Source organism: Miniopterus natalensis, chromosome 13 (genome assembly GCF_054644295.1).
Source record: "Miniopterus natalensis isolate mMinNat1 chromosome 13, mMinNat1.hap1, whole genome shotgun sequence".
Taxonomy (NCBI): Eukaryota; Metazoa; Chordata; class Mammalia; order Chiroptera; family Miniopteridae; genus Miniopterus; species Miniopterus natalensis.
In genome coordinates this window covers 10,459,433-10,487,244 of record NC_142093.1, presented here as the reverse complement: position 1 = coordinate 10,487,244, position 27,812 = coordinate 10,459,433, and the positions used below count along the sequence as shown (strand labels likewise).

The window sequence follows — 27,812 nt, the reverse complement described above, 5'->3', positions numbered from 1 at the left end:
GCTCCATATGATTTTCAGGAAATTAGATTACATTTAGACTTTTCCCAGAATTTAATGGATTGAAGGGGATAGTGGTAGGTGATTTGGATCCAATATATGAAGTATCTGAAGAAATTGGTATTATTCTATCGTTATTTTAAACAAGGTATTAACTAACTTTGCCTATATAGCCTTGAAGACAAACAGATTTTTGCTTATTTTGTGTTAAAATACACGCAAACACAATATAAAAATTCAGTGGAGACACGGTATTGATGAGGTACACAGCTGGAAGCAAGTTCCGTTTTCCAGTTAAGGAGGCACATGTGGTAACACACTGCAGACGCAGTAAAATGAAGTGTTTAAACCTTGCAGTTACTATCCTGCGAAGAAAATCTCAGACAACACTGTTATTCAAAGGGAATGGGTGGACAATAAAGTCAGCATCCTGTAAAGAGCCTGCTTTAAATCATGAATGTTCTACTTAATTGTGGCATATTGTTTACCTTGGTGTATATTTACTATTAAATCTTAGACTTGATAATCTTTGTATGGCATATATTATTCTACCTTCCAGAGAAATGTATTAGTGTGCCAACTCAGTTTTTACCTCAGCATATCGTGAGTTAGTCACGAGTCAGATGCAGGCTGCTTGTGTGTGTGTGTGCTTCCTTGTATCTGTGCACATAGCCAGACCCTTAACACCAGATTTTATGCCTCACATTTCTGGGGGGAATATTCTCCAAATAGGCACATTTTGGCATGTGGCTTAGCTAATATGCTAACATTCAAAAGCCATCAGCTCTCAACATTTTAGCCCAACAAAAATTTCTGACTCCAATTAGGGAATTAACTATTACATCTTATCGAAATGTGATCCAGAAGTATCAAAAGAGAATCTATGCAAAGTGTACATAGAGGTGTTCAAAAGGAAAGTTAACAGTCACTTGGTAGTGTGTGTGTAGAGATGAGAAAGGAAGCACAGAAATGAATGACCACAGATGACCTTGGAGCAACTGTAGGTTCCTTTCTGCAGAACCCATTAATGTTGATTATAATGAAACTTGGTTGGTATTTGAAAAGCTTTTTTCTATAGCTCTTGTCACCATTTCTTTTGAAATTCTTTTTCATGCTTTTGAAGATTTAATTCCTTATTTCCTTATTTTCTACTTTGACACAGAAATCCCCTGCAAAGAAGCTGAGCCATGCAATTAGTAAATCTTTGGGATGTGTACCCACCAGAGAACCCCCGCATCCTGTTTTTCCTGAGCAACCAGAGAAACCACTTGACCTTGCAAATATAGTGTAAGTATATACCTGGGTATGGATGTGGATTAGACTGAACTGGAGACCTTGATAAATTCTTTTGGATCAAAACTAAGTATCACCTAATATGAACATTTAACCTCTGGTTTTGGGGACCATAGACTTCAAGCTTTCATCTCTTTAAATCACCATAAATGTCTACATGGAAACCTAGCTCCTGAGCCCTGAAGGTGCAGTAACACATCGCAGTCTCCAAAAGAAACATGAATGCATTAAGAGTAACTATTGTGCTAGGTTTAGCAGGGTTGCCTTCTGTTGTTGGGGTGCTCTTCCCTTACGTCAGTGGTTGAGATCATTTCTTCTCTACAGCAGTAATGCCCATAGATTTTAAAACTTAGTTTAGACAACATGGAAATGAAAATCAACCTTATTTACTCTTTCCCATATTGAGAGAAAATTAGGAAACATAAGGCTATATTTTATAAACAAAACTAATGTTTTATATATTTTTTTAATTGAATATTCATGCTAGAAAGCTAAAGGGACCAAAAATGTTAGAGAACTAGAGCGAGAGGAAAAGTAAGGAGGAGGAAAACGAGGGAAGATTCAGCCTCTATTCTGATCTCTTCACTGCGTTAAACGGTGGTGGTGTTTACGCGGCTGGATAAAGTTGGCAGGTTTCTTGATGATTAGTCTTTAGCAGGTGTTAGAAGTTTTTCTCTTGGAGTACACATTCGTTGTCTTTTACCTGCCTGGTGGTAGAATAATACAAACGTCGTTTAAAAATTCAGTGCTGTAGAAGAGCTGAAAGTGAAACACAGCACATCCTCCCACACTTTTTACTGTGTTTTGTTTGGCTTTTAGATCTCCTAGTGGCTACATCCAGATCTCAAAATAATACATTCAGAGCACCATTTCTTTTTTTCTTCTTTTTTTGCCAGCTGATTGCTTTATTGTTTTCAACAATATCTTGGGGCATAACTTGCTCCACACACTGTCTCAATCAAATTCAGCATCCTTTGGAAGTATAGTTCTTGAGGTCAGTGCTTGAGATTTGTTCTGGTCCTTGGAGGGCTTCTCCAAGCTGCCTCCTACCCTGGGTTCTTACTGTGAAACTAGCTAGCCTGCAGTTTAACCTAGAAATTCACTGATTTTACCAATTTCCTTCCAATTGACTTTCACTACAACCTCCACTATTTTCAAGAATGCTCTAGGCTTGAATTTTTCCACACTCTGTTGCAGATAAAGCCAGTTCCTTAGGGAAGAGATTCAGAGCTCTCTGTTTTAAAGCACGTCCCTCCCCCTGGGGAAAATTTCTGAGCCATGGCTTTGGAACTGTGGGTGGAAACAATGGTGGACTTGTTCCTGAATGGCACCCGCACTTTAGGAGTAGAGCACCATTTCTTGACTTACTAGTTTTGGACATTATTGAATCCCTTCTGTGGTATAAGAAACCAACATTCTTTATAACTGTATACATCAACCCACCCCAGTTTTTCATAATTATATCACCATTTTTAAGTTGGTCAGCTTTGTTATTTTAAATAATATTCTTAAACTTCCATTTCTTGTAACTTCTTTTGACTTTTATGTAAAATGAGAAAATAAGTACTTTGTCTCTTTCCCCTTTTGCCTCCTAACTTCCGTCGTCTGTGCCTTTACTTTTATATTGTCAAAATGATGATATTTCTGTTCTCTTCTATGTAAGTCTTCTGAGATTTAGTAAGGATTAAATCTAAAAGTTGAAAACCAAATAACAGCCTTCACAGTTAATGCCGTGTATTACGAAGTCAAACAGTGTGCTGCGATACTCTGTTCTTTTGTGTGGTTCCAGTTTCATGACCCTGTGCACTTGTTCCTCAGAGTTCAGTGGGAACTTCTCTCTCACACAACACTGATTGCTGAGAAGCATGCCTGCTGACTTTATAATTGCACTGACTTTCTGACTGCTGTTTTTTCTTCAGTTTCCCATTGCTTTCTTCTTGCTGGGGAAAAAAATGCTTTTTTCCCGGAACCTGCTGTGTTCCACTGGGAATTTCACCTTTTGCTTGTAATCCATTTTGGGGGTTAAATTTGTTAAGTTTCTCCCCTTTTGGTTAGTGTTTTTTATGTTGCACTTTTAAAATTTTTTTAGAAAAGTCCTTGTCTGTCCCAACATTGTAGTGGTTTTCTTTTTTTTTTTTTTTTATATATCTTTATTGATTTCAGAGAGAGGAAAAAAGGGGGGAAAGAGAGAGAAACATCAATGATGAGAGTCATTGATCGGCTGCCTAGCCCGCAACCCGGGATGTGCCCTGACCAGGAATCGAACCCCGATCTCCTGGATCCTAGGTCGATGTTCAACCGCTGAGCCACGCCCGGCCAGGCTGTAGTGGTTTTCTCTTTTTTCCTTTTTAAGTTTTGAGAATGTCCTTATCTCATATATCTTTAATTCATCTGAAGTAGATTTTTGTTTATAGTGTGATATAGAATAAGTAATTCTCTTTTCTCTCTTTCTTTGCTTTTGCGTAATAACTTGTCTCAGAGCCATTTATTGGATAATCCATCATTCCCCTACAATGCCACTACTGTCATAAATGGTTTCAAATACACATGGTCTGGTGTCTGGGCTCTTTCTTCTGTTCCTTTGGTTAAATTGTTTATCCCTAAGCAATATCACACTATCTTAATTACTATAAGGGATTAAGTAATCTTTTTTTTTAGGAGTATCTTGTCTGCTCTTTGCTCTTTTTTTTAAAAATATATTTTTATTGATTTCAGAGAGAGGAAGGGAGAGAGAAAGGGAGTGGCAGAGGGAAAGGGAGATAGAAACATCAATGATGAGAGAGAGTCATTGATCAGCTGCCTCCTGCACTCCCCCTGCTGCATGTGCCCTGACTGGGAATTGAACCTCGATCTCCTAGATCCTAGGTCGATGCTCAACCGAAGCGCTGAGCCACGCCAACTGGGCTCTTCGCTCTTTTATATAAAGTTTAGAATCAGCTTGTTGAGTTTCTAATAAAATTATGTTGGATTTTGATCAGTTGTTCATTGAATCGGAAGATCAAATTGGGGAAATTGACATCTTTACAATATTAAATCTTTCATTCCATGAATGTGTATGTCTTTTAATTTATTTAAATATCCTTTTATGCCTTTCAGTAAAGCTTTATAAGTTTCCCCATAAAAGTCTTATGTATGTTAGATTGGTTTTTGTGTACTGTTGTTGCTGTTGCAAACGGTACCTTTTTTCCTACAATTTTTTAAAGATATAATGTACATGCAATAAAATACACCCACTTAAAGTATATAATTCGCTGAGTTTTGGCAAATGTATATAATTGTGCAAATGGTTATCTTATTTGAAATTACGTGCCTTAACCGTTGGTTGCTGGTGTATGAAAATGCAAATTGGTTTCGTATTTTAATCCACTATGTAGTCATCTTGCTTAACTTGCTCATTAATTCTAGTAATTTATACTCAGATCCTTTTGGCTTTTCTCTAAATAATTATATCACCTGCAAGGAGTGACAGCTTTGTTTTCTCTCTCCCACTCCTTGTATTTTTAAGCATTAATCATACTTTTTTTTCTTTTGGTCTTAATAATTCTGGCTAGAACCTCCAGTGCAATATTGAATAGAAGTGGTTTAATAGGCATTCTTGTGTTGTTACTAATCCCAAAGAGAATGCTTTCAGCATTCATTTTGCTTGTTGTTTGATGTAGTCTTTGTATAAACTGTTTCTCAGGTAAAAGAGGTTTCCTGTTATTACTAGTTTGCTAAGACTGCTTTATTTCATGCGTGTATGTCAAATTTTATTAAAGAACTTTTCTGCATTAGTTGGGATGATCATATGATTTTCTTTATTCTATTAATGTAGTGAATTACATTTTTAAACAGCCCTGGAATAAATGTAAATTAACTCTCCTTTTAATACACTGCTGGATTTCATTTGCCAATATTTTGTTTAGCTTTCTGCTATGTTTGAGTTAAATTGTTGTGTAACTTCCCTTTTTGTTGTTGTTGTTTGTTTCTTTAGGACAAAGTTTGCCTACTTTGCTTTCTTCAAAAAGTTGAGGAGCATGCTCTCTTTTTATATTTTTTAGAAGAGCTTGTTTAAGATTGGAATTATTTGTCCCCTTAGCCTTCTTTGTGAAAAGATTTTTAATGGCTAATTCCAATTGTTAAAAGTGATTATAAGACTATTTTTATTTTTTATTTCTTTTTGAGTCACTTTGAAACATTTATATTTGTAGGAATTTGTCAGTTTCTTCTAAATTTTCAAAATTATTGGCACAAAGTTTATAATATTTTATCTACAGTATGTGTGCTAATGTCCCTTTCTCATTTCTACTTTCATGTATTTATGGTTTCTTTCTTTTATTCTTTGAAAAATCTTGCCACAGTTTTGTCAAATCTATAGGACTTTCAGAGGACCAACTTTTGGTTTTGATGATTCTCTTATTGTATTCATTATATTTTAAATTTCATTTACTTTCACCTTTATCTTTATTATTTCTTTTGTTATAGTTTCTTTTGCTACTCTTTTTCTAACTTCTTTCGAGACATGGTAGCTTACTCATTTCAGGTTTTTCCCCCTACTATAAGCATTTAGGCTATTTTTTTCTCTAAGCACTACCTGAGTGGTGTCACAAAGTTTATGTAATTTTTTTGTTTAGTCCTAAATATTTTCTAAGTTCTGTTATGATTTCTTCTTTGAGAAGAATACTTTTTTTTTTTTAAAGTGCTTTTATTGACTTCAGAGAGAGGAAGGGAGAGGGAGAGAGACAGAGAGAAACATCAATGATGAGAGAGTCATTGATTGGCTGCCTCCTGCATGCCCCCTGCTGGGGATCGAGCCCGAAACCCGGGCCTGTGCCCTGACCAGGAATCAAACCCCGATCTCCTGGATCCTAGGTGGATGCTCAACCGCTGAGCCACGCCCGGCCAGGCAAGAAGAATACTTTCTTAATTTCCAAACATATGGGGGTTTTCTAGTTCCCTTTTTGTTACTAATTTTTAGTTTAATTTTATTTTGGTCTGTATTTTTCAGTTCTTTCAAATTTGTTGTTACTAATTATCTAACATATAATCTAGTTTTTATCATGTTCCAAGTAAATTTGAAAGTAGCATTTATCCTATGCTTGTTGGGTGTAGAATTTGTAGTAAATGACTGATTGTATGTCCATGAAGTTTAGTTTGTTAATCATGTTGCTCAAATCTTCTATAGCCTTCCAAATGATACATTTCACTAGGAAATTAAAAATTTATTTTTATGTAGGGACTCTTTATTCTTGACCATTCTATTTCAAGTCTATTTTCTCTGCTAATAATGTCTTTTAATATCTTTTGCTAGGTATGTGCCAGATATAACTTTCCCATCCTTTTACTTAAACTTTTCTGTGTCTTTGGGTTTTCAGTATGTTTCTTATAAATTGTAAGCTGGAATGTTTTTTCTTTAAAAAAAGTTTTATTTCTCAATTACAGTTTACATTCAGTATTGTTATTGGAATAAATAACCTTTTGTCAAACAGGCTGCAAAATTTATCTGAATTTATCACTGTCTCTAAACTTTATTTTTCTTACATTTTTAGTTTAAAGATCAGATTTGTTAAGTTTTTTTTTCATGGTTTGTGGCTTCCCTTTCGTATTTAAATAATGTTCTCACCTCAAGGTAGTAATAGTGCCTCTGTCTATAAAATACTTACCACTTATGGATTTTTTCTTTTTTTGTTGTTAGATATGAGATAGGATTTGAGTTTATTTTTCAACAGGGACAGCCATCTGTCCAACTCCATTCTTTCCCTGATGATTTTCCTGCAGTTTGGACTTTGCCATCCTTTTAGCAGTTGATACTCACTTTGAAGCTCTGAGAAATCATGTAAATCACATATTTGTCCCCTATATGTAATTTTCTAACAAGTTGTCTTTACCTTATGGTTTTTCTTTATCTCTTTTGTTAGTCTTCACCCAAGGATTTTTTTCCATTGCTTTTTTAGAGAGAGTGGAAGGACGGGAGGGAGGGAGGAAGTGAGAGAAAGAGAAACCTCGACCTGAGACAGACACATGGACGGGTTGCCTCCCACGACAGCCCCGACGGGGGAGGGGGGAGCGAACCCTCAGCCCAGGTACATGCCCTTAACCCGCGACCCTTTGGTGCGCAGGCTGACGTGCTAACCACTGAGCAACAGCGGCCAGGGCTGGTCTTTCTTGACCTTATTGGCAGTTTAAGAAAGGCTTTTGTGAAGACTAACACGGTGAAGCTTAAAAGATGAGTAGGGCAGTGGGAGGCGCATTCCCAGCAGAGGGGGAGCTAGGACCCAGGGCAGCAGGAAGGCTGCAGAGGTAGCAAAGGCCCCGAGCTTTTGGGCATTAACCCACACTGAAGGGTTTTAGATAGGAGGTGGACATGTTGAGTTTTGCATTTAAGAAAAATTATTGTTTTTTTCATTGCCCAGGCGAGAGATGGTGGTGGTTTGAACTACGATGGTGGTAATGGAGATGGAGAGAAGGTTGTAAGATTAAAAAATCATAGGTCTTTACCATTATTGCATTCCCAGAAATACAATAAAACCTAAATGGAAATTTGACATAGGAATTGAAACTCAGAGGTAAAGTATATTGTTTTGTTAATTGCTTACAATTCCTTTTTCACATAGAGATTTATTCAGAGCCTCAAGAATTTGATAAGAGCCCTTGATATTTACGGAGCACCCATAGTGTTCCCAGCCCTTTGCTCACCTGTTCTTAACCTTCACAGCAACCTTTGCAGTATAAATGTCATTAACAGATCAGGAAATGGCACTGATGAGATGGAATGACTTTCCCAAGCACACAGCTACAGTATAATGAAGTTAGGACAGAGTCTAGGCCTCCTAACCCATGCTCAGCCTTCCTCCTATTGTACCTCAACTTCCTAACATGCTGACTCAGGAAAAATTGTTATTATAGAAACATACAGGAATGGAACCATTGTTTGCACCCGTGGTTAGTTTTAGAATCAAGAGAGAATATTGAATGACTGTAATTTGGATGGTTGAAAAATAGAAGGGAAGCAGTGTGAAATGATAGGAGCAAAAACTAGATTAAAAATCCAGCCCGGCCGGGCGCGGCTCAGCGGTTGAGCATCAACCTAGGATCCAGGCGATCGGGGTTCGATTCCCAGTCAGGGCACATGCCCGGGTTGCGGGCTCAATCAATGACTCTCTCATCATTGATGTTTCTCTCTCTCTCCCTCTCCCTTCCTCTCTCTGAAATCAATAAAGATATATTTTTTTAAAAATCCAGAGATCTAAAAAAAATCAGACATCAGTTTGCTTTTCTGTGAAACAGGTGATAATAAAACTTATCTTAATTATCTCAGGATATTGTTAAGAATAATGTATCTGAAAGTGTTTTAAATGGTTAGGATGCCATAAATACTGTATTCTAAACTTTTAAAGTCTTTTCCTCAGAATAAAGTAAATCATATCACAAAAATGTCAACTCCACAAAGTCTGGGACTCTGCCTGGTTCATGGTAGGCACTTAAAGTACATTGAATGAATGAATGACACTAACCGTGATTTATATAGTCATATAGCCCGCCCATGAAGAAATCATCACATGCCTTTCTCTGACTAGATTATTTTACTTACTATAATACCCACCACCCTTTATGTTTCTTCAGAGAATACTACTGGTCACATACCTACAGTACCTAAAGCCTCCACTAGATGTCAGGCATATTTCCTTGGTTGGTTCATTGCGTTATTTCCATGGTGAGTTGAGAAAATTAAGTACACAAGGTTTGTCAAATAAATCTTAATCAAAACCAATTCACCTATCATCAACTAGCAACACTCTAGCAGCTTTTCCTACTTCTGAGTCTCTGAAAGAAATTAGTTGTTTCTTTTGGTCAAAACGTTTTTATAACACTTCCAGCTCTTGATGTCTCTGATGGACTCTTTGCTAGCCTAATTTCAAGCAATTGGCTGTTGCTTAGGATCTAATTATCTAACCACATAGTTCTTATACCTAATTTATTTTATTAGTGGTTAATCACCAGTACATTTCGTTTTTTATTGAATTTATTGCGGTGACATTGGTTAATAAAATTATATGGGTTTCAGGTGTACAGTTCTACAGTACACCATCTGTATATTGTATTGTGTGTTTACCACCCCAAGTCAAGTCTCCTTCCATCACCGTTTGTCCCCCACTTACCCTCTTCTACAGCCCCGCAAACCCCCTTTCCTCTGGCAGTCACCACACTGTTGTCTGTCCTTGAGTTTTCTTTCTTTGCTCTTCTTACTCAGCCCCAACTCCCTCCCCACTGACAGCTGTCAGTCTGTTCTCTGAATCCACAAGTTTGTCTCCACTTTGTTAGTTTATTTTGTTCCTGAGATTCCACGTATAGAAGTGAAATCATATGGTACTTGTCTTCCTCTGACTGGCTCATTTCACTTAGCATAATACCCTCCAGGCCCATCCAGGCTGTCACAAATGGTATGATTTCCTTTTTTACAGCTGAGTAGTAGTCCATTGTGTAACTGTACCACAGCTTTTTTAGCCACTCAATCTACTGACAGGCATTTGGGCTGCTTCCAAATCTTGGCTATTAGAAATAATACTACAGTGAACACAGGGGTACATAGGTTCTTTTGAATTAGTGTTTTGGGTTTCTTTGGATGTATTCCCAGAAGTGGAGTTGCTGGGTCATAAGGCTGTTCCATTTTTAATTTTTTGAGGAAACTCCATACTGCTTTCCACAGTGACTGCACCAGTCTGCATTCCCACCAACAGTGCACAAGGGTTCCCTTTTCTCCACATCCTCGACAACACTTGTTTGTTGATTTATTGATGACAGCCATTCTGACAGGTATGAAGTGTTATCTCATTGGTTTTCTTTTTAATTGACTTGAGAAATGAAAGGAGGGAAGGAGGGAGAGAAAAAGAGAGAGAGAGAGAATCAACTGGCTGCCCCCTAAAGCGTCCCATCTGGGATCAGACTCACAACCCAGGCATGTGCCCTAACTGAAAATCGAACCCGGGACCTTACGGTGCATGGTGCATGGGAGGACAGTGCAACCAACTGAGCCACACCACCAGGGCTCTCGTGATTTTAATTTGCACTTCACTGATGATTAGTGACATTGAGCATCCTTTCATATGTTATACGTCATGTGATTGGTTATGATACAGTAAGGAGAAACAGTATTATTTAATACAACAAAACTCAAGGTTTAATCCTAGGAGAGTAATTGTTTGCAAGTGGCTGTGACTTTGGTCTGCTTTACCCCCCCGCCCCCTTGGGATTTTTCTCTCTTTGTTTACCACTTCTACCATAAAGCACTCTGCTTTTAAACTCCAAATCTAGCATGGCCCAAGCACCATCCCTTGGTTTTCTTTTCTTTTTTTATTGTGGTAAAATACACATAACATAAAATTTATCATCATCTTAACCATTTTCAGGTATACAGCTTGGTAGTGTTAAGTATATTTACATTGTTGTAAACCTCCAGAGCTTTCTCAGCTTGCAAGTCTGGAATAACATATTCATTAAACATCAACTCCCCCTTTACCACAAGCCCCTGGTAACTACCATTCCACTGTCTGTTTTTCTGAATTTGACTACTTTAGGTACCTCATATAAGTGGAATCATATGTATATCTATCTATCTTGTGTGTGTGTGTGTGTGACTGTCTATTTCACAGAGCAGAATGTCCTCAAGGTTCATCCACGTTGTGATATGTGTCTGGATTTACTTCCTTTTTAAGGCTGAGAAATGCTCCACTGTATGTATACACCACATTTTGTTTGTCCATCACTGTCAGTGGACCTTTGGGTCACTTTCACCTTTTGGCTGCTCTGAATAATACTGCTCTCTGGGAGACCCTACATTTTTGTTTTATTTTTATTTTATAGGAGTCAGCCTGAGGGTGTGATGCAGTATCTCATTGTGATTTTAGATTTGTCTTTTTTTTAAACAGTTTTCTTGAGGTATAATTTACATATCATAAGATTCACTCACTGTGACAGTTAAATAACTTTTAGTAAATTTACATTTACAAAAGTTTTGCAACCATAACCGCCATTTAGGTTAGAACATTAGCATCATTCAAAGAAGTTCCCTCTTATCTATTTGTAGTCAGTTCCAGCTCCCCACCTGTAGCCTTAGGGCAGCCAGCTATACTCCCTGTTCTATAGTTTTGCCCTTCCTAGAAATTTCATATAAACAGAATAATATAATATGTAGTCTTATTTCTGGATCTTTCGTTTAGCATAATATTTTAGGCTTATCCGTGTCGTAGCAAGTATCAATAGTTCATTCCTTTTCAATACTGAAAATACCCCATTGTATGAGTAGACCATATTTTATTTATCTTCTCACTGGTTGACGGACATTTCACTGGTTGATGGACATTTGGCTCATTTTCAGTTTTTTACTATTATGAGAAACACTTCTGTGAACATTTGTGTCTTTGTGTGGACATATGTTTTTATTTCTTTTTGGTGTATACCTAGGAGTAGAATTGCTGGGTCATACAGGGTAAGCGTATGTTTAAATTTTTATGAAATTGCCAAACTGTCTTTGAAAGTGGTTAGACCATATTACATTCCCACCAGCAGTACACGAGAGTTCCAGTTCCTTCACTTCTCACTAGCACTTGGTATATTGTTGTTATTTTTCATTATAGCCATCCTAGTCAGTGAGTACTGATATCTTATTGTGGTTTTTGTTGTTATTTTTTAAAAATATATCTTTATTGATTCAGAGAGATGAAGGGAGAGGGAGAGACAGAGATAGAAACATCAATGATGAGAGAGTCATTGATTAGCTGCCTCCTGCACACCCCCGAAGGGGGATCGAACCCGCAACCCAGGCATGTGCCCTGACCGGGAATCGAACCCCAATCTCCTGGATCCGAGGTCGATGCTCAACAGCTGAGCCACACCAGCCGGGCTATGGTTTTAATTTGCATTTCTCCAGTGACTAATGATGTTTAGCACCTTTTTGTGCACTTGTAAGCCATTTATGTATCTTCTTTGGTATAATTATCTATTTAGATCTTTTGCTTATTTAGAAAATTCTTAAGTAACATTTTTATTTTACAGTAGTTTTATTAGGTTTACAGAAATGTTGTAGATAGGACAGAGAGTTTCCATATACTCTCTACTGTTTCCCTTGTTAACATTTTACAAAGGAACCTATATTGATATTATAATGAGCTGAACTCCATACTTTATTGGGATTTTGTTTTTAGTATTATCCTAAGTGAAATAAGTCAGATGGAGAAAGACCAAGATGGTATGATTTTATTTATATGTACAATCTTACAAAACCCCACACAAATGAACAAACAAAACAAAAGCAAACGGATAGATACAGAAAACAGATTGGTCGCTGCCAGAGTGGAAAGGGGTTGGGAGGTGGGTGAAATGGGTTGAGGGGTCAGTTGTATGGCAAAGGATGGAAACTAGACTTTTGGTGATGAGCACTTTGTGGTGTATACAAATGTTGAATTATAATGTACACCTGAAACTTACATAATGTTATATACCAGTTTTACCTCAATTATTTAAAAAAAAACCGAGGGGTGGGAGAATTGAGGGTTGGAAGTCATGACCCTCCAGTTCATTATGATTACTAAAAATTTATATTTGAGAAGTAATTATTCTTGATTTTGGAGAAATCTGCCTTTTTTAAAAAAGCATTATTTCTTCCCTAGTCAAACCTTGGATATAATATAACTTCATGTAGACATTGAGCCTCAGAATTATATTCATTGAGTGGAATTTCTTAATAGGATGTGTATCCTGTGATCTAATTGCAATTTAGAATAATCTAAATATTTCTTAGTACCTTTACGGGTTTGTATATTGCCCACCTGCAATAATCACCTACTAAATTTGTCCTTTCATTCTTCTTAAGCCTCAAATCTGTCTACATATTTCTACCAAATTAATCTTCTTGAATCACTGCCTTTGTCACATTACTTCCCTATTTAAAAATCTACACAACTTCACTGCCTATAGAATTAAGGAGGCACACCTCTTGCTGGAATTCAAGGCCTGTGTATTCGGGACCCACCTTACTTTTTGAATCTTATCTTCTGCTAAATTTATGTAGTACAAAGCCTCTGTTCTGGAGAGACCTGCCTCATTTCTCACCTTTAAAACTTTATATACCTTCCTGGCCCTCTGAGCTAGCTCCCGATGTCCTAGTCCAACTATCCCCTTTCCTGAATGCCGTTTTTGCCTCTTTCAGACTCTCCATGGTTTGTATATCTATAAGTAAAGCTTAAATTCTGCTCTGTCCATAAAACCTTTGAAACTTAGAAGCAGTTAACTCATTTGGATCTCTTCTTTTCTTCCCTCAATCCCTTTAGCTCTTGTTGGTTTATCAATCATTTGGGCTGTCTTCTTCTTTAAGGACTTCTTGAATACACATTGGACCTGGACATCTTGAAGATGTCCTTTGCAACATCAGCTTCTTAAGGTCTGGGACTGTATATTTCTAGTGCTTGGCATATTCTAGGTGTTTGTGGGACTAACCTCTACTTACTGGTGCTTCCAGAGCATGGAGCACAGTCATAAATTCTAGTTGAATTACATTAAATTTGGCGATTTTCTTTTTTTTTTTTTTTAAATATATATCTTTATTGATTTCAGAGAGAGGATAGGAGAGGGAGAGAGAGAGAGATAGAAACATCAATGATGAGAGTCATTGATTGGCCGCCTCCTGCACACCCCCGACCGGGGATCAAGCCCGAAGCCTGGGCATGTGCTCCAACCGGGAATCGAACTCCAATCGCCTGGATCATAGGTCGATGCTCAACCGCTGAGCCATACCCGACTGGGCTGGCGATTTTCTTGTAGTCCCTCTTTTCAAGGTCACATTATAGGGCCTTGCTTGTTATTTGATATGACTTTGCTGATCCTACTAAAGCTTTGGAAGGTGATCAAAGAGGTTACTCACATTGTAAAAACTGTATCTTTCTAATGAGCTCTTGGGGCAGGATTCTTATTTTACTACTGAAAGTAATCCTAGACCTCAAGATAAGGTCAAAATAAGGCATCCTCTCCTTTGACAGAGTGACCTTTCTCTTTTGTCTCACTTATTTTTTCCCTCTTGGGTAATGTTAATGGGACCATCTTAGGGATAAAACTTAATACTTTGCCGTCAAGTGTGAATGGAAAGCACTAGTCTGCTTGACTGTATTCAGTAATCTTCCTTCCTAGTTTTTCACATTTTTAGCAGAATTCTTTTTGGAATTTAAATGACTTCTTTATTCTCTTTAGTTATTTCTTCCAAGTTGTCACCAACTCATGTCTAATTTAGTATAAGTCCAGCTGTTACCCTTCACTCATTTCCAGTGTCCAGTTTATCACAAGAAAAACATTCTTAAGAGCTTCTCCATAGAGTTTCTTGAGTTGAATATTTAATGTCTTCATTTTGAGAAATTGATTAAACTGCCATTTCTTTTTTCTTTTTTTTTTTTTTTTAAAATATAACTTTATTGATTTCAGAGAGAGGAAAGGAGAGGGAGAGAGAGATAGAAACATCAATGATGAGAGAGTCATTGATCGAGCCCACAACCCAGGCATGTGCCCTCACTGGGAATCGAACCCCGATCTCCTGGATCCTACGTCGACGCTCAACCGCTGAGCCATGCCCGGCCGGGCCCATTTATTTTCTTAGGCTTAAGGAGAGTTCCCCTTTTTGTTTTGATTCTAGCTATGCATGCATCAATTTACTTTTATATCTTTAAATCATTTTTCTTTGGTACAGGAGGGTGAGCTCTTAGCATGTGCTCAGCCTGCAGCCTTCAACCAGAAGTTCCCCAACTACTTCTTCAGGTGATTTAGAATTCACTGTCAGCTCCGTCTCCGAAGGTCTCTGCGTGGCCTTTTTAGCAGAGACTTTGATACACATTCAGTGAAATGGTGTGTGCTTCTTTATCCCCTTGACAAACTCCCTAATGTGGTAGGGCATTTAAAATCACCTTTAGATTCTTTCAGCCCAGAAATGAAATACCAAGACTGATTTCACAGGCTTAGTTGGCCTGATGCGTTTGGTACCTGTGAGAAGTACTGCTGCTTTCATGTGTTCAGGTATATTCCTGAGAATATTATTCAGCCATCATTACCCCTTCCACTCCCAAGAATTTTGGCCATCCCAGATGGCCTGTTAGCTATCCTTTTGAATTCCTTGTTAGGCCATCTTTTCCACTTAAAATTCAGTTCAGGTGAGCCCTTTACCAGTTTGCACTTTTAAGTAGATTGGAATGGGAAATAAAATCATCAAATTTCATTATTGAATCCATAACTGCTGAGCACCACTGTGTGCCAGTTATATAGATACACAGTGTGGACACGATGGTGGAGTAAACACTATGGGCTCTGCTGTCCTGAGCTTACAGCCTCTTGAGTGAGACCAGTTAAAAAGCGAACACTAGCCCTCGCTCGTTTAGCTCAGTGGTTGGAGGGCCAGCCTGCAGACTGAAGGGTCTTGGGTTCTGTTCCAGTCAAGTCCAGGGCCTTGGTTGCAGACTTCATCCCTGCCCTGGGCGGGGTCCATGCAGGAGGTAACCAGTTGATGTGTCTCTCACATGGATGTTTCTCTCTCTCTCTCCCCTCCTTCCATTCTGAAAAGCTATGGAAAAAATATCCTCAGGCGAGGATTAAAAAAGTAAACACTAATGATACGTAGTTGCAAATTGTGGAAGGACCATGAAAGAAAAGAATGAGGTATGATGAGTGAGTGTAGCAGAGCCTTCTAACTTAACTTTTGTAGTAAAGAAAGGTGTTTTCAGACTTTTTAAAGCAGCAGTGGAGCATTTTGCTTTATGGAGTCGTGTGTGCAGTAGAAGTGGAGCTGCTCTCATTGAAATGAGGCCGGGGCCTGATTTGCTTGCTCTGGTCTGTGGTTACTGAAGCAATTCGTGGAATCCTTTGATGCCCAGGGAACAACATGTGAAAACCACTGTTCTAGAACCAGCCCCCTTCATTTCACGGGTCAGTTTAGCTGAGGCACAAAGGGCTTCATTGTCCAGGTCACGTAATCTGCCTAGTACCAGAATTGGAACAGGAACCCAGTTCTCCCAAACCTGGTGCTGTTTGCTCTCCGCTGCCTCTTCTTCCCCTTTGGTGTGTTTTTATTATAAAAACGAGGTATTTTAATCTCAACTATTCTGTAGGGTTTTTTCCCCTGTGAAATTGCCCTTCACATTCTGTGCTCTACTCTCTCTTCAATATCCTTAGTTTGTAGCCTTGAAAGATATTATCTCACCGCTATTTTGTTTTTACTATATTTCTGATATGTCATATAAATCAACTATTTCATTTTCTGCCAAGCATTCTAACACCTGCATCTATTTTATTCTCTAGGTTTTTTTTTTATCGATGTCAACTTGTTTATATTAACTATTTAGCTGTCTGACTGGGTTGGATTGTCTTTTTCGCCTCTCATTTATCTAAGCAAATGTTAGAATTCTTTTGCAGACCCTTGGGTTGTTAGTCTAGGTTTCATTTTTACTTCCCCTATTTTTAGTGTAAATATTTAGATACCTTTTGCCATTTTTGTTTTGTTTTGCGTGACTGTGGCAGAAAAGTCCAGGGCCTGTGTTTGAACCGAGTAGCATATTTGCCCAGAGCACTTAGAAAGTGTAAGGAATTAGTGAAAATTAAGACAGACTGGGAAACTGAGGCTGTAGTGTGTAGGCAGTGGCCATAGAGAAGGAGATGTTAGTCCTAATTTGGGAGACTAGTAGAGAATTGATGGTTTGGTGCTGAATGTGACATGAGAGCCATGCTTAGGAAAGTAATTTTAGCCATGAGAAATCAGACCAGTAACAATCAAAAGGTTCTCTGAACACTGGTGGACTAATAGAAAACTGTTACAGTATTTGTTACACTAGCTGGAGATGGGCTGAAATGTGTTGATGGTGGTGAGGATGGATACCAGGAGCAGAGAGATTTAAGAGCTGTTGAGCAGGTGAAATAGATAAGAGGCCACAGGACGACTCCCAGTGTCAGGGACGTTCATTGTCATCCTGTGGATGCCCTGCTAGAGGTGTCCCTGAAATCCCATTCAGCGGCTCACACTGTATAGCTGTCTGTTTCAGCTGCCCTCTGATGAGCTGCCTTTTTGAATTAAGGAGCTCTTTGCACCAAAGGGGTAGGCACACACCACTGTCCTATTTTTTTCCCCCACTCTACTTGCATTTCCATTAACTCCTCTTCAACAACAACAACAGAAAAGCAAGCCTTACTAGCTCTCCCTACCTCCCGAGGTCGCTCCCTGCCTAGATTGCTGGGCAGGCACAGTTGCAGGGTGCTTTCTTACCAAGCCGTTGGCAATTAGGAGAGGCCCTGGGAGAGGAGGTGGAGGGATGCTCCTTAAAGTCCCCACCAGAATGGAATTGCTCTCTGGGTTAATTGGGCCACTGGCTTCTATTGCAAGAGGGTTTTTCATGTTTACGCTTCTAAGGAGTGGTACCTGCTCTGTGTGCTGCATCTGCCTCCCTGTCGTTGGCTGCATCCGACCTCTTGATGGACTGGCTGACCGAGTGCAGACGTATGCTTGCCTTCTAATGAATTGTTCCCTTGTACCTGCTCTATCCCCAAATGCTCTGTAGGATAAACTACTTTGTAGAGAAGATTCTTCATCATGTGATTGTTCTGTTTCCTTAGAGACAATAGCAGTGCAATGCATTAGATGCCAGATCCATAGAGAAAGAAGAAGCACTTGCTACAGTACGTAAAGGTTTGGTAGCTTTTCTTGCCTCTATGCTTTTGCTGCTTGAGCTGCTGGGCTAATGATGATTGTGTTTATTTTTGGCAGGATGCTCAAGCCTCTGGAATTTCTTGGGCAATTATTATAAAAAGGGGAAGTACATTGTATCTTTTTCTGTATGGCTAATGGTGAAACCATGAGAGTCGGCTAGTTTTCTATAATAATGTATTTGTTTCCATTTTTTAAAAAACAAATTTCAGTACTGACCATATAAACAGGTTAGGGAATGACGTTGCATCGTACATTTCATGGGCCTCTCTGTGAGCAATACCTTGTTGAAGTATTTAAGTTGTCGTCTTTTCTCATCTTTCTAGAAATGCAGGAGTCAGTGTCAATATAAACATTGACAACCTCCTCTCGTGAGTTTAACAAACAAGGAGGGATTATTCATCGTGGAAAGGTTTTTAAAATAAAATAGGGCATTTCTGTTGATTTTTGTTATCTGTTTTGTAAGGCCCTTTGCCTGTTTTTCCAATACAATAGTATTAAACTGAGTGATGCTACTAAATAATTTGCACGTGATGGTCTCGTTTTACAGTTCCGCCCTTTTTCAGAGCTATAGCGAGATACAGTTCCTCTGAGTGTCTCTAGATGCTGTTTCATGGTGAAACTTCAGTATAAGAATGTGATTGTGGTAAACCTTTCCTTCCTGAGAAATATTTCATTATAAGTCTTATACCACAAATGGCTCTGTTTGTGAGCAATAGAAATTGAGGCATGTCTGTCTGTCTGTCAATAGGTTTTTTTACGTTGAGTTAGTTGTCACATGTTCAGATTAGCAGTTTTTGGAAATTTTAAATCTTTTCTGTTGGTTAATTAATTGTAAATGGCCAATAAAGTAAAATGTCCTTCCTTGGAAGTCAAAAGAAACCTCATTGTCAATATGTGATGTATTTTTACTACATTTGCAGTACCATTTGGTTATTTTTCTCACATTACGGCTTTCCAGAAGGCAGTTTTGTTTGCTTGTTTGTTTAACTTTCTTGCTTTAGCCAATAACCATGAATCGAATGGAGTAACAGGAGATGGTTGGTCTGAGACCCAGAAATAAAAAGCAAAACATCACACTTCCCAAGGAGGGTAAAAATGATCCACAGTTGTCGTAACTGTTGTCATGGGGCAGGGGGCCTTTTGAGAGACTAATAGAATTACAGAGATTATAGGGAACTTAGAATCAGCTCTCCTGGATATTTCACCAGAGCTACAGTGTGTTATTACTATAGATTAGTCTAAATCCCATGTATCCTCATCATAGTGGAGTAATTAGATGAGTTGGCTTTCTTACAAGATCATGTAGTGTTTCAGTGTGGGGATCTGTGAATAGGTTTATAGGCTACTAAATTTTGGACGCTAGTGACTAAGAAGAGAAACAGTGACGAAGAGAGAAACTCCTTCGTGCTAAAGCAGTGCTCATCCGGGCGGTCACCCCAGCAGAGATCCAAAAGTGCCTGGATCCTGGACACTGCTTTGCAGCCTTTCTCCTGGGAACAGTACCCTCTTCTTTGGAGACTTGGCCCTCCCTCAGCCCTGACCATGTTTTTCTAAGAGGATTGCCAGTCAAAGTAGTGGGCCCTCTGTCTACCAGAGTAGGCAGATGACTCAAGGCAAGTCATCTTGAGTGTTTTCTGGGAACTTCAGATTGGAATGAGGAAGAGGTTTTTTCCTCCAGTGGTGAAGCTACAGTATGTTAGGCAGAAGCTGTTTCTTGTTAAACGTATAAAGCTGTGAGATCTGTATAGACTCTGACCCAAAATGAGATCTCAGCAAAAGTAACAGCCAATGTCCTACTGATCCCAGGGTCCAGGAAGCCCTTATGCTCCCTCATCCTTCATAAAGCTTAGTTGTGAATTTAATTATGAGGCTGAGTAAATTCCTCTTTTTTCCCCCCTAAACGACTTCAAGTTAGACTTGAAGGTTCTAAAGTGGACAGTGTTTCTCAGACTTGAGAATTTATTCTTCTCTGAGAACTCTAATCTGAAAAATTAATTTGGATAATACAGAGATGCCTGGGTTAGGATGGTGAGTGTGGATTTGATCTATTAAGTAGCTCTAGAACCAGATAAAAATGGACTGGTTCTGCCACTTACTGGCTTTGTGACCTTGAGCATGTTACTTGTCCTCTTTGACCTTTATGTCTTTATTTGTGAAATAGGAATGCCATCATGGGTAATAGCAGGAATTTAGATAGTGTATCTGAGGACCTAGCTCAATGCTAATGCAGTGCTCATACTCAACAGATGTTACTGTATTACCTGTTTCCTCCCAACTGTGTTCTAAAAGTAAAGAGATATGGCCCTGGCCAGTTTGGTTCAGTGGTTAAAGTGTCGGACAGAGTGTTTGGACCTTGGACTGAAGGGTCCCGGGTTTGATTGTGGCCAAGGGCATGTACCTTGGTTCCAGGCTTGATCGCCAGCCCTGGTGCAGGAGCCAACCAATTGATGTATCTCTCTCACATCGATGTTTCTCTCTCTCTCTCTTCCACTCTCTCTGAAAAGCAAAGGGAAAAATATCCTCAGGTGAGGACAATAAATAAATAAATAAATGTAAAGATATATGTATAAAATATACATCAAATCTTGTACATACAGACCTTAGAGGTATTGCAGGTTCGGTTCCAGACCACCGCAATAAAGCAAGTATCACAATGAAGCGAGTGTAATCTTTTTGCTGGTGGAGGGCCTTCAGTTTATAAAAAATGCAACATTTGTGCAGTGCAATAAAGCAAAGCACAATGGAACAAGGTATGCCTGTAACTGTTAGCTTCATAGGGCTTTTTCATATTCTTTTGTGTTACTGGTCTTTGGTTCATTATTTGAAGTAATTAAGTTGTAGCCTTTGTTATAAATGATTTTATACATTTTCAGTTGTAAATGATAATTGTTAAATCAGATTTGACCTAAAAACTGTAATATGTTAAGCCACAGCTTGAATGCCTATTGTGGAGATGCGTGATAATTCTGAGGACTAATTGGATTATAAACTTCCTGCGGGCAGGGATGGTCTTCAACTCGGTTTTGTTTTTTGTTTTTCCCAAAGCCCCTAGCAGTGCGAGGCATGAATAAGCCATGGATATTCGTTTGTGTACTGATCAGGCCATTGTTTATCTAAATGGAGTTTGTAGTAATCAGAAGGGCTTTATGAAGATACTTGAAATTTCAGGAGCCATTTCTCTGATAAGACAGGCAGGAAAGAGTGTAACTTTGGCAAATTTAAGCAGGACAGTCCAGGATAGGTATCCGTTGATTTGAAAGCAGGGGCTTAGAAGAAACAAAAGAACAACTTGTTTGAAAGATGCAGAAGGCCTCAGTAGTTTGATAGATAAAAGAATGAAGTTGTCTACAGTGTGGGTTTTGAATTTGTCTTAATAAAGTATGGTGAAATCTGCTACAAAACCTTAAAGATGAGAGAAGTATGGTCAAAGCAAGTAGGGAAGGTAATTTGAGAAGCAACACCGGTATCTAGGGTTGAAGGCAAACTAGTTGGCTGCAAAAATTTTACCAACTGATTAAATGTATTTAACTAAAATGGTTAAGTACCTCATATGTAAAGCATTGTTGTGGGAAATACAAAAAAATGAATAAAGTAAATGAAAGCATAGGGCATAATAAAACCTTTGTCCCTTTCATACTAACGGTAATAAACAGACCAAAACATCTGGTGAAGAGTCCCCACGTGCGTGATTGGCAGGTAGTTGTCCTGGTAAAAGAGAATTGCGGACCCGGAATCTTAACCTCTACAAAGGGTTCTGGGAAGAAGAGCAAGGTAATGTGCACACACTGAAAAGTGTAGGGTAGGGTACGTGTCCGCCCGTCCGGAGGGCTTTCTGCAGAAGAGGCCTAAGGGCTTCTGAAAAGGGACAGTCCCCAGGTGCTGGGATCCCACCCGGCCTCTCAGCCCTCAAGGTTGGCCTCGTTTGTGTTCCCCTTCACTCACAGTTTTAGGTAGAACTTCTGCTGAAACAACAGCATTATACTCTCCTGTTCTGGGTTAACCACAGAGTTCTTCTATTCAGAAAGTGTTTACCCCTGGATCTAAGTCAACTTAGAAAGCCGGCGCAAGGAATTACACTCGAGGTTGGTCCTGGGCCCAGGGTCAAACTTTTTTTTTTTTTAAATTAACATTCCGGCTGATAAAATAGATAATTTGCTCATTAAAATTATGCATTTTGTTAGGCTGATATGAGGAATCCAAAAGATCTTTGAAATCAAGATTAGATTTTAAAGTCATTCTAATCAATTAGGGAGATGTATTTGAAGGAAACAATTTATTCTAGGTTACCCAGTTTTCTTTGGGGCAGCCTGAAGGTGCTTAGGAATGGGAGTTCTGCGAGCAAAAGGTTTGAGTTCAGATAGTCCTTTATAATATAGCTCTCATGGTGTCATAGGGGAAAGACTAAATTAGGCAAAATCTATAGTCTGGGGCTATTACTGTCTTTCCTTCCTAGAAACAACTTTACAAGAACTATGATCTAACATCATACTATTGGTATTAATTTGCAGACTAAACAATCTTAAGCAAGTTTTCCTAAAAGTGCAACAGTCAAAGGTAGTTAGGACACTGCACCATAGTGACCAAGAACACAGACTCAGGACCCATTCAGCCAGGTTCAGATCCTACTTCAGCCACGATTTGGTTGTGACCTCAGATATATTACTTCTCTCATGCCTTAGTGTCTCCACCTGTAAAATAAAGACAATAATAGTATCCACCTTACTGGTGGTTGTGAAGTTTAAGTGAGTGAATCCATGGGAAATGTTCTCTCTGAGTCTGGCACATGTTTAGCGCTCAGTAAGTATTGTTGCTGTTACTAGAGACACTCTCCACTCTTGATTCCGTTACTAAGTCACAGATGAAAACTTACTACAGCTGCAAATACTGCAAATGTACCTACCAAATATAACAACTAATAATGTCATTATTCCACTCTCAGAGAGTAGTCTCACCAAAGCTAAATATAACAGGAAGATCACTTCTTACACATTCCACACTTCATGGTGCTGACTCACAATCAACAAATATTTCCTGAAAGCCTGTTCCATATGCAGGTGCTCGAAATACAATGATAAAAAAAATCGCACAGATTTCCTAGTCTAGTAATGGAATGGAGATAATGCAGACTGATTTAAAATGTTTTATTTTTTATTTTGAGAGAGAGAGAGAGAGGAAAACATTAATTTTTAAAGAGATAGTGGTCTGTAATTTTAACAAATTTCTTTGCTTTATTTTTACAATTAAAATACTTTTATGTTTTTTTTTGTATTTCTTTGTTTTAAATGTGCATTTTCACTTAGCTCATTTATCTCATTGGAATTTTAATAAATTTTTAATGAAATTGTGTGAAGACTATTCTCACTTTTTCATATTTGTTGAAATAGTTCCCCAAATTTGTATTTTTCCCCCATTCTGATTTTTTAATACTTCAAGTTAATTGACCTTTTTCTTCCTAATTTTCCTGTTGCTTTTGAGCGTAGAACATCCTTTCTATCCGTGGACCCATATCTTTTGGTCCTGATTTATATAATTTAGCATGTACACTAGTGCTTTAACACCTGGAAATATACTTTTCTTTATGGGGTGAGTTGACTCTCCTCTACTGAGACCTTCACCGAAGGAAGATACAGAACATATGGTGACAGGTTCAAGTTTTTCAGTCGGTTTTGAATGTTAAAGAAGATCAACAAGACTGATCTGATCAGTGGTGTCAGTTCTGCTGCTTTGTAAGTTTGTCTTCACACCTGGAAGCGTTGTTTTCAGCTCAGTCTTACGGGAACTGCAAAGACTTTCTTAAGCAGAAGTCATTTTTGGTGTGTTAATCCCCTAAGATGACATCTAAGCGGTTGGCTTTCACAGTGAATTGTGGGCCTACTGGCAGATATTACAGTAAAGGTCCTCTTTATGTTTTCACATGCCTCTTTCATCTTGGACTGTAAACACATACCCATTTCCTTATCAAAATATGCTAGAAGTTCAGAAGGGGTGTGACGTTTGGGGCAGTTAAAGATTAGTTTACAGCTTATATCACTGTATGGTTTTGAATATTAGAAAAGAGACTTTGATATGTGCGCTAAAACATAATAATTGGACATGATATTTGCCAAGAGGTAAAGATGATTATTAAAGATTTTTGTGACATCAGATAAAAAAATACTGCAAGTCATGAAATTTTATCACATGGATCCATGTATAAGGAATTAAATTTTTTATTCTATTGTCATTTTTTCTTCTGAGAATGTCAGAAAGGACATTGAATACAGTATCTTCAATACTGATACATAGTAACTGCATTAGTTTTGAAAGCAACATGAGTATGTCCTTATTTTGGAAGTGGGTTGCTGGTAATAATATATCAGAGAGACAAAGTCCATTCTCTTTCCAGGACCAGAATGCCTCTGGTGCCCTCAAGTATGAAAAGCTATGATGCTGGATTTGTTTCTTTCATAGGAATTGTCTCCTTGTTCCATTTGGATGATTGACTTAAAAGAACCAGTGACAAAAATGTAAATTTAGGACTAAAATTAACCCAATCTCTGTGTTCACTTCCATTAATCAACCTAAAACAATTAATTGATTATAACTCAGCAAAGCCAGTCGTATTAATAGGCTTGAAAGTTTAGGGGGCAAAATTGGATATCTGCGTGGAAGACAGGCAGTAAGATAAGTAGTGTGGATTTGACGTCTAGCCTACAGAGCGCGCTCTAATCCTGCACTTCTGACTGATGGGCCTGCGTACAAAGGGAGGAGCATGGAACAGTAAGCGCCGTGCTAGGGCTTAAAAATCAAGGGACCTAAATCTGTTCCCTGCAAATTACTTTCTATCTTTGATAGTTTTCATTAAGTGGGAGATTATTAAAAAGATTTCCCTACCCAGAAATGAAATTGTTGTTTTCTAAAAAAGTAAGTGGGTAGATGGATAGACAGATGGGGAGATACGTGGATTGATCCATCAATTCCTCTTTAGCTTTCCTCTAGGTTCGTTGGCTCTACTTGAAAAATTTCCCCGGAACCTTTATTAGAAAGTACTGTGAAATCCGTAAAATAGGAAGGGTTCTGGTCCCTTAATGTTTATCAAGACTTGCTAAGTATAACCTCTACGCAGACATTTTGCATAGTTAACTTAGCTCTTAAAGACAGGAGACACCAAAACACCTAACTGTGAGGAAAGGATTCTTCTGCTTTACTTTTCTGATTTTGATGGACGAATTTCTCTGAGAGGAACTTCTTTCCGTTTGAGACAGGAAGTAAGTGATTGCCCAGGAGGAATGTTTAGCAATAGTCACATGGCTCCAAATGCAGGACAAAGCCTGTGTAGCTGCACCCAGTGGGGAGGGAGAAGAGTGGGAGAGGGGCTGAAAGGCCAAATCATAGATTCCTTTTTGGTAAGTTTGGACTCATTCATTCATTCAGGACACAAGAGGAAGAAATAAAACTTGAGTCCTGAAAACCAGCAGCTAAAGACAAGTTATCAAAAATACTTACCTTCACATTTAAATTGGGATTAGGTTAGAAAAGAAAGCATTCCGCCCGGCCAGGCATGGCTCGGTTGTTCAGCATCGACCTCTCAACCAGAAGGTCATGGTTTGATTCCAGGTCAGGGCACATGCCAGGTTGCGGGCTTGATGCCCAGTAGGGGGCATGTAAGAGGCAGCCGATCAGTGACTCTCATCGTTGATGTTTATAGCTCTCTCTCCCTCTTCCTTCCTCTCTCTGAAATCAGTAAAAACATAAAGAAAAAAAAAAAACCCAAAACGAGAAAGCATTCTAACTAGAGTATAGGTATAAAATGTGGTTCATTATTAAGGTCAATAATAGAATTTAGTATGTAACAGTTTAATTGTTTTGGTAAAAAGTATGCAAGCTAAACCTGAGGGAAGGCAGCAAGCTCTAACAAGTCTCGAAAAGCATCACGTTGCTGTCGTGACCTTTGTATTGTAACAAACGCTAAACACCTAGTAATCTCATAAACACCTAAAATGCAGAGAAATTAACAAAGTGGCAGAACTCAGATTCTCACGTACTAAAACTACAGAACAAAAGGCAGCCGAGTTGCATCCCTGCAGCAGCGTGCATGAGATTCATTGCTCCTGGTACGTCGCAGCTCTGTGGTCTTCTGGCTTCGCTGGGAGAGCCTTCGTGTTGAATTTACTTTAGGCTGGAAGCATCGATTGATTTCTGCCCCCACTCCCGTGGGTTCCACTGTGCTTATCAGGAGTGATCGTTGGTCCTTTCGTCCTATCATCCTTTCACTTTTCCCCCTGGTCACGTTGGTAATTATTAATATAATGTAAATGTCTTTTCTTTCAGTCCTCCTCGCCCTCTGACTAACATGAACGACACCATGGTTAGCCACGTGTCCTCCGGAGTGCCCACTCCCACCAAGAGGTATGTGTCGCAGCTGGCGCCTCAGTCGCCACTCAGATTTGGGGACAGGCCCCTGGCCTGGGAGGCAGAGCGTTCCACAGGGCAGAAGGGACTGGCTTTCTTTCTCTTCCTTTGACTGTCTTTAAATATTATTTTCTACTTTTACTTATTTATTTTCCTACTAACTCATAAATATAGCACTGAAGGAGTCTGTTTTGAGTGGTGCCTTGAGGTGGAAACTGCATTTGTGACAAGCAGCGAACACAGTGTCAAAACAGATAGGCATGTTTGGGATCCTTTTTTTTTTTTTACATTAAACAACATTTTGATAATCATGAATTTCAACACTTTCACATTTGAGTTCTCTGCGTGTCAGAGATGGATTCTGTGTCCTGATTAGACTGTGTAAATGAAATTAATTCCTTATACTCTCCGAAATCATCCTGTTTATGATTCACAAACATTTAAGTTGAAAAGCGCGAATCCTTCTCTTAGTTGAACAAGCAGTTTCCTTTAGGGTCCGTCAAGGAACTAGAACTGTGTGTCTCCTTTCTCCTCTTAATTTAATTTACTTTTCTCCAAAATTCTCTTAGGCAGAACTTAAAAGAACTATATAAAATGGCTTGCTTTCTATTTGATTTAAGCTGTTCCATGATCAGAGCAATGCAGAAACTCCCTCAGGCGCACAACCATTAAAGAATTCTTTCTAACAGTCATCACTCAAAAAGCAAAAAGAAAAAACAACAAAGGCATTCCAACCCACTCCCCAGGTCCTTTCCAAAAAAAAACCACTTTGTACCAAATGTACCGATTGCTTTGGAGTAATTCAGCTATAGAAATTTCATCTGGTTAATAATACTTAGACTTAATTTATAATATACAGCAGGTCCTCCAATAGCACCATTTGGTTCAATGTCATTTCATTATGACATGGATGAAATGCTGTAGAAACTTGTCTTGTTTACATCACTTAGCCTATGGTAAAACTGGTTTCATTATGCATCATTTTGCAACAGTTCCAAGAACCTACCCATAACGTTAAGTGAGGACTTACTGTATAATACTTAAGATCAACTATGTTTATTCCCATCAGCTAAAATCCTAGAGCAGTGTTTCCCAAACTTAACTGATGTGAAGAATCACCTGGGTCACTTATTAAAAATACAACTATCTGGGACCACAGCAGATCCAGTGGATCCTGAGATCCTGAGAAGCTACACGTTTAACAAGTATTCCAGGTGATTCTTATTATCAGGCGAGTTTGGAAAATAGCTTTAGGAAGAAGCTAAGTAGGAAACCATAGGAGTACCCAGAAATAGGGGATTTAGGGGTTTACTAAATCAGAGTGACCAGAATACAGTGTTGTTTTCGTGGAGACTCAAGACCATGGCCAGGTAAGAGTCCTTGCCCACAGTCTTGCTGAAATACTGCCAAGCCACTTCTGCTGGGC

At 38.7% G+C, this 27,812-nt stretch overlaps 1 protein-coding gene across 1 annotated transcript in view; it reads left to right on the top strand.

Annotated features, from left to right (window-relative positions):
• The window catches only part of DTNB (dystrobrevin beta), a 136,232-nt gene that overhangs the window by 65,246 nt on the left and 43,174 nt on the right, over positions 1 to 27,812 (top strand). The window contains exons 9-10 of the mRNA XM_087823408.1: positions 1,160 to 1,284; positions 26,306 to 26,383. Of these exons, the coding sequence (XP_087679534.1) occupies positions 1,160 to 1,284; positions 26,306 to 26,383 (203 nt within the window). The remainder of the gene's footprint in view (positions 1 to 1,159; positions 1,285 to 26,305; positions 26,384 to 27,812) is intronic.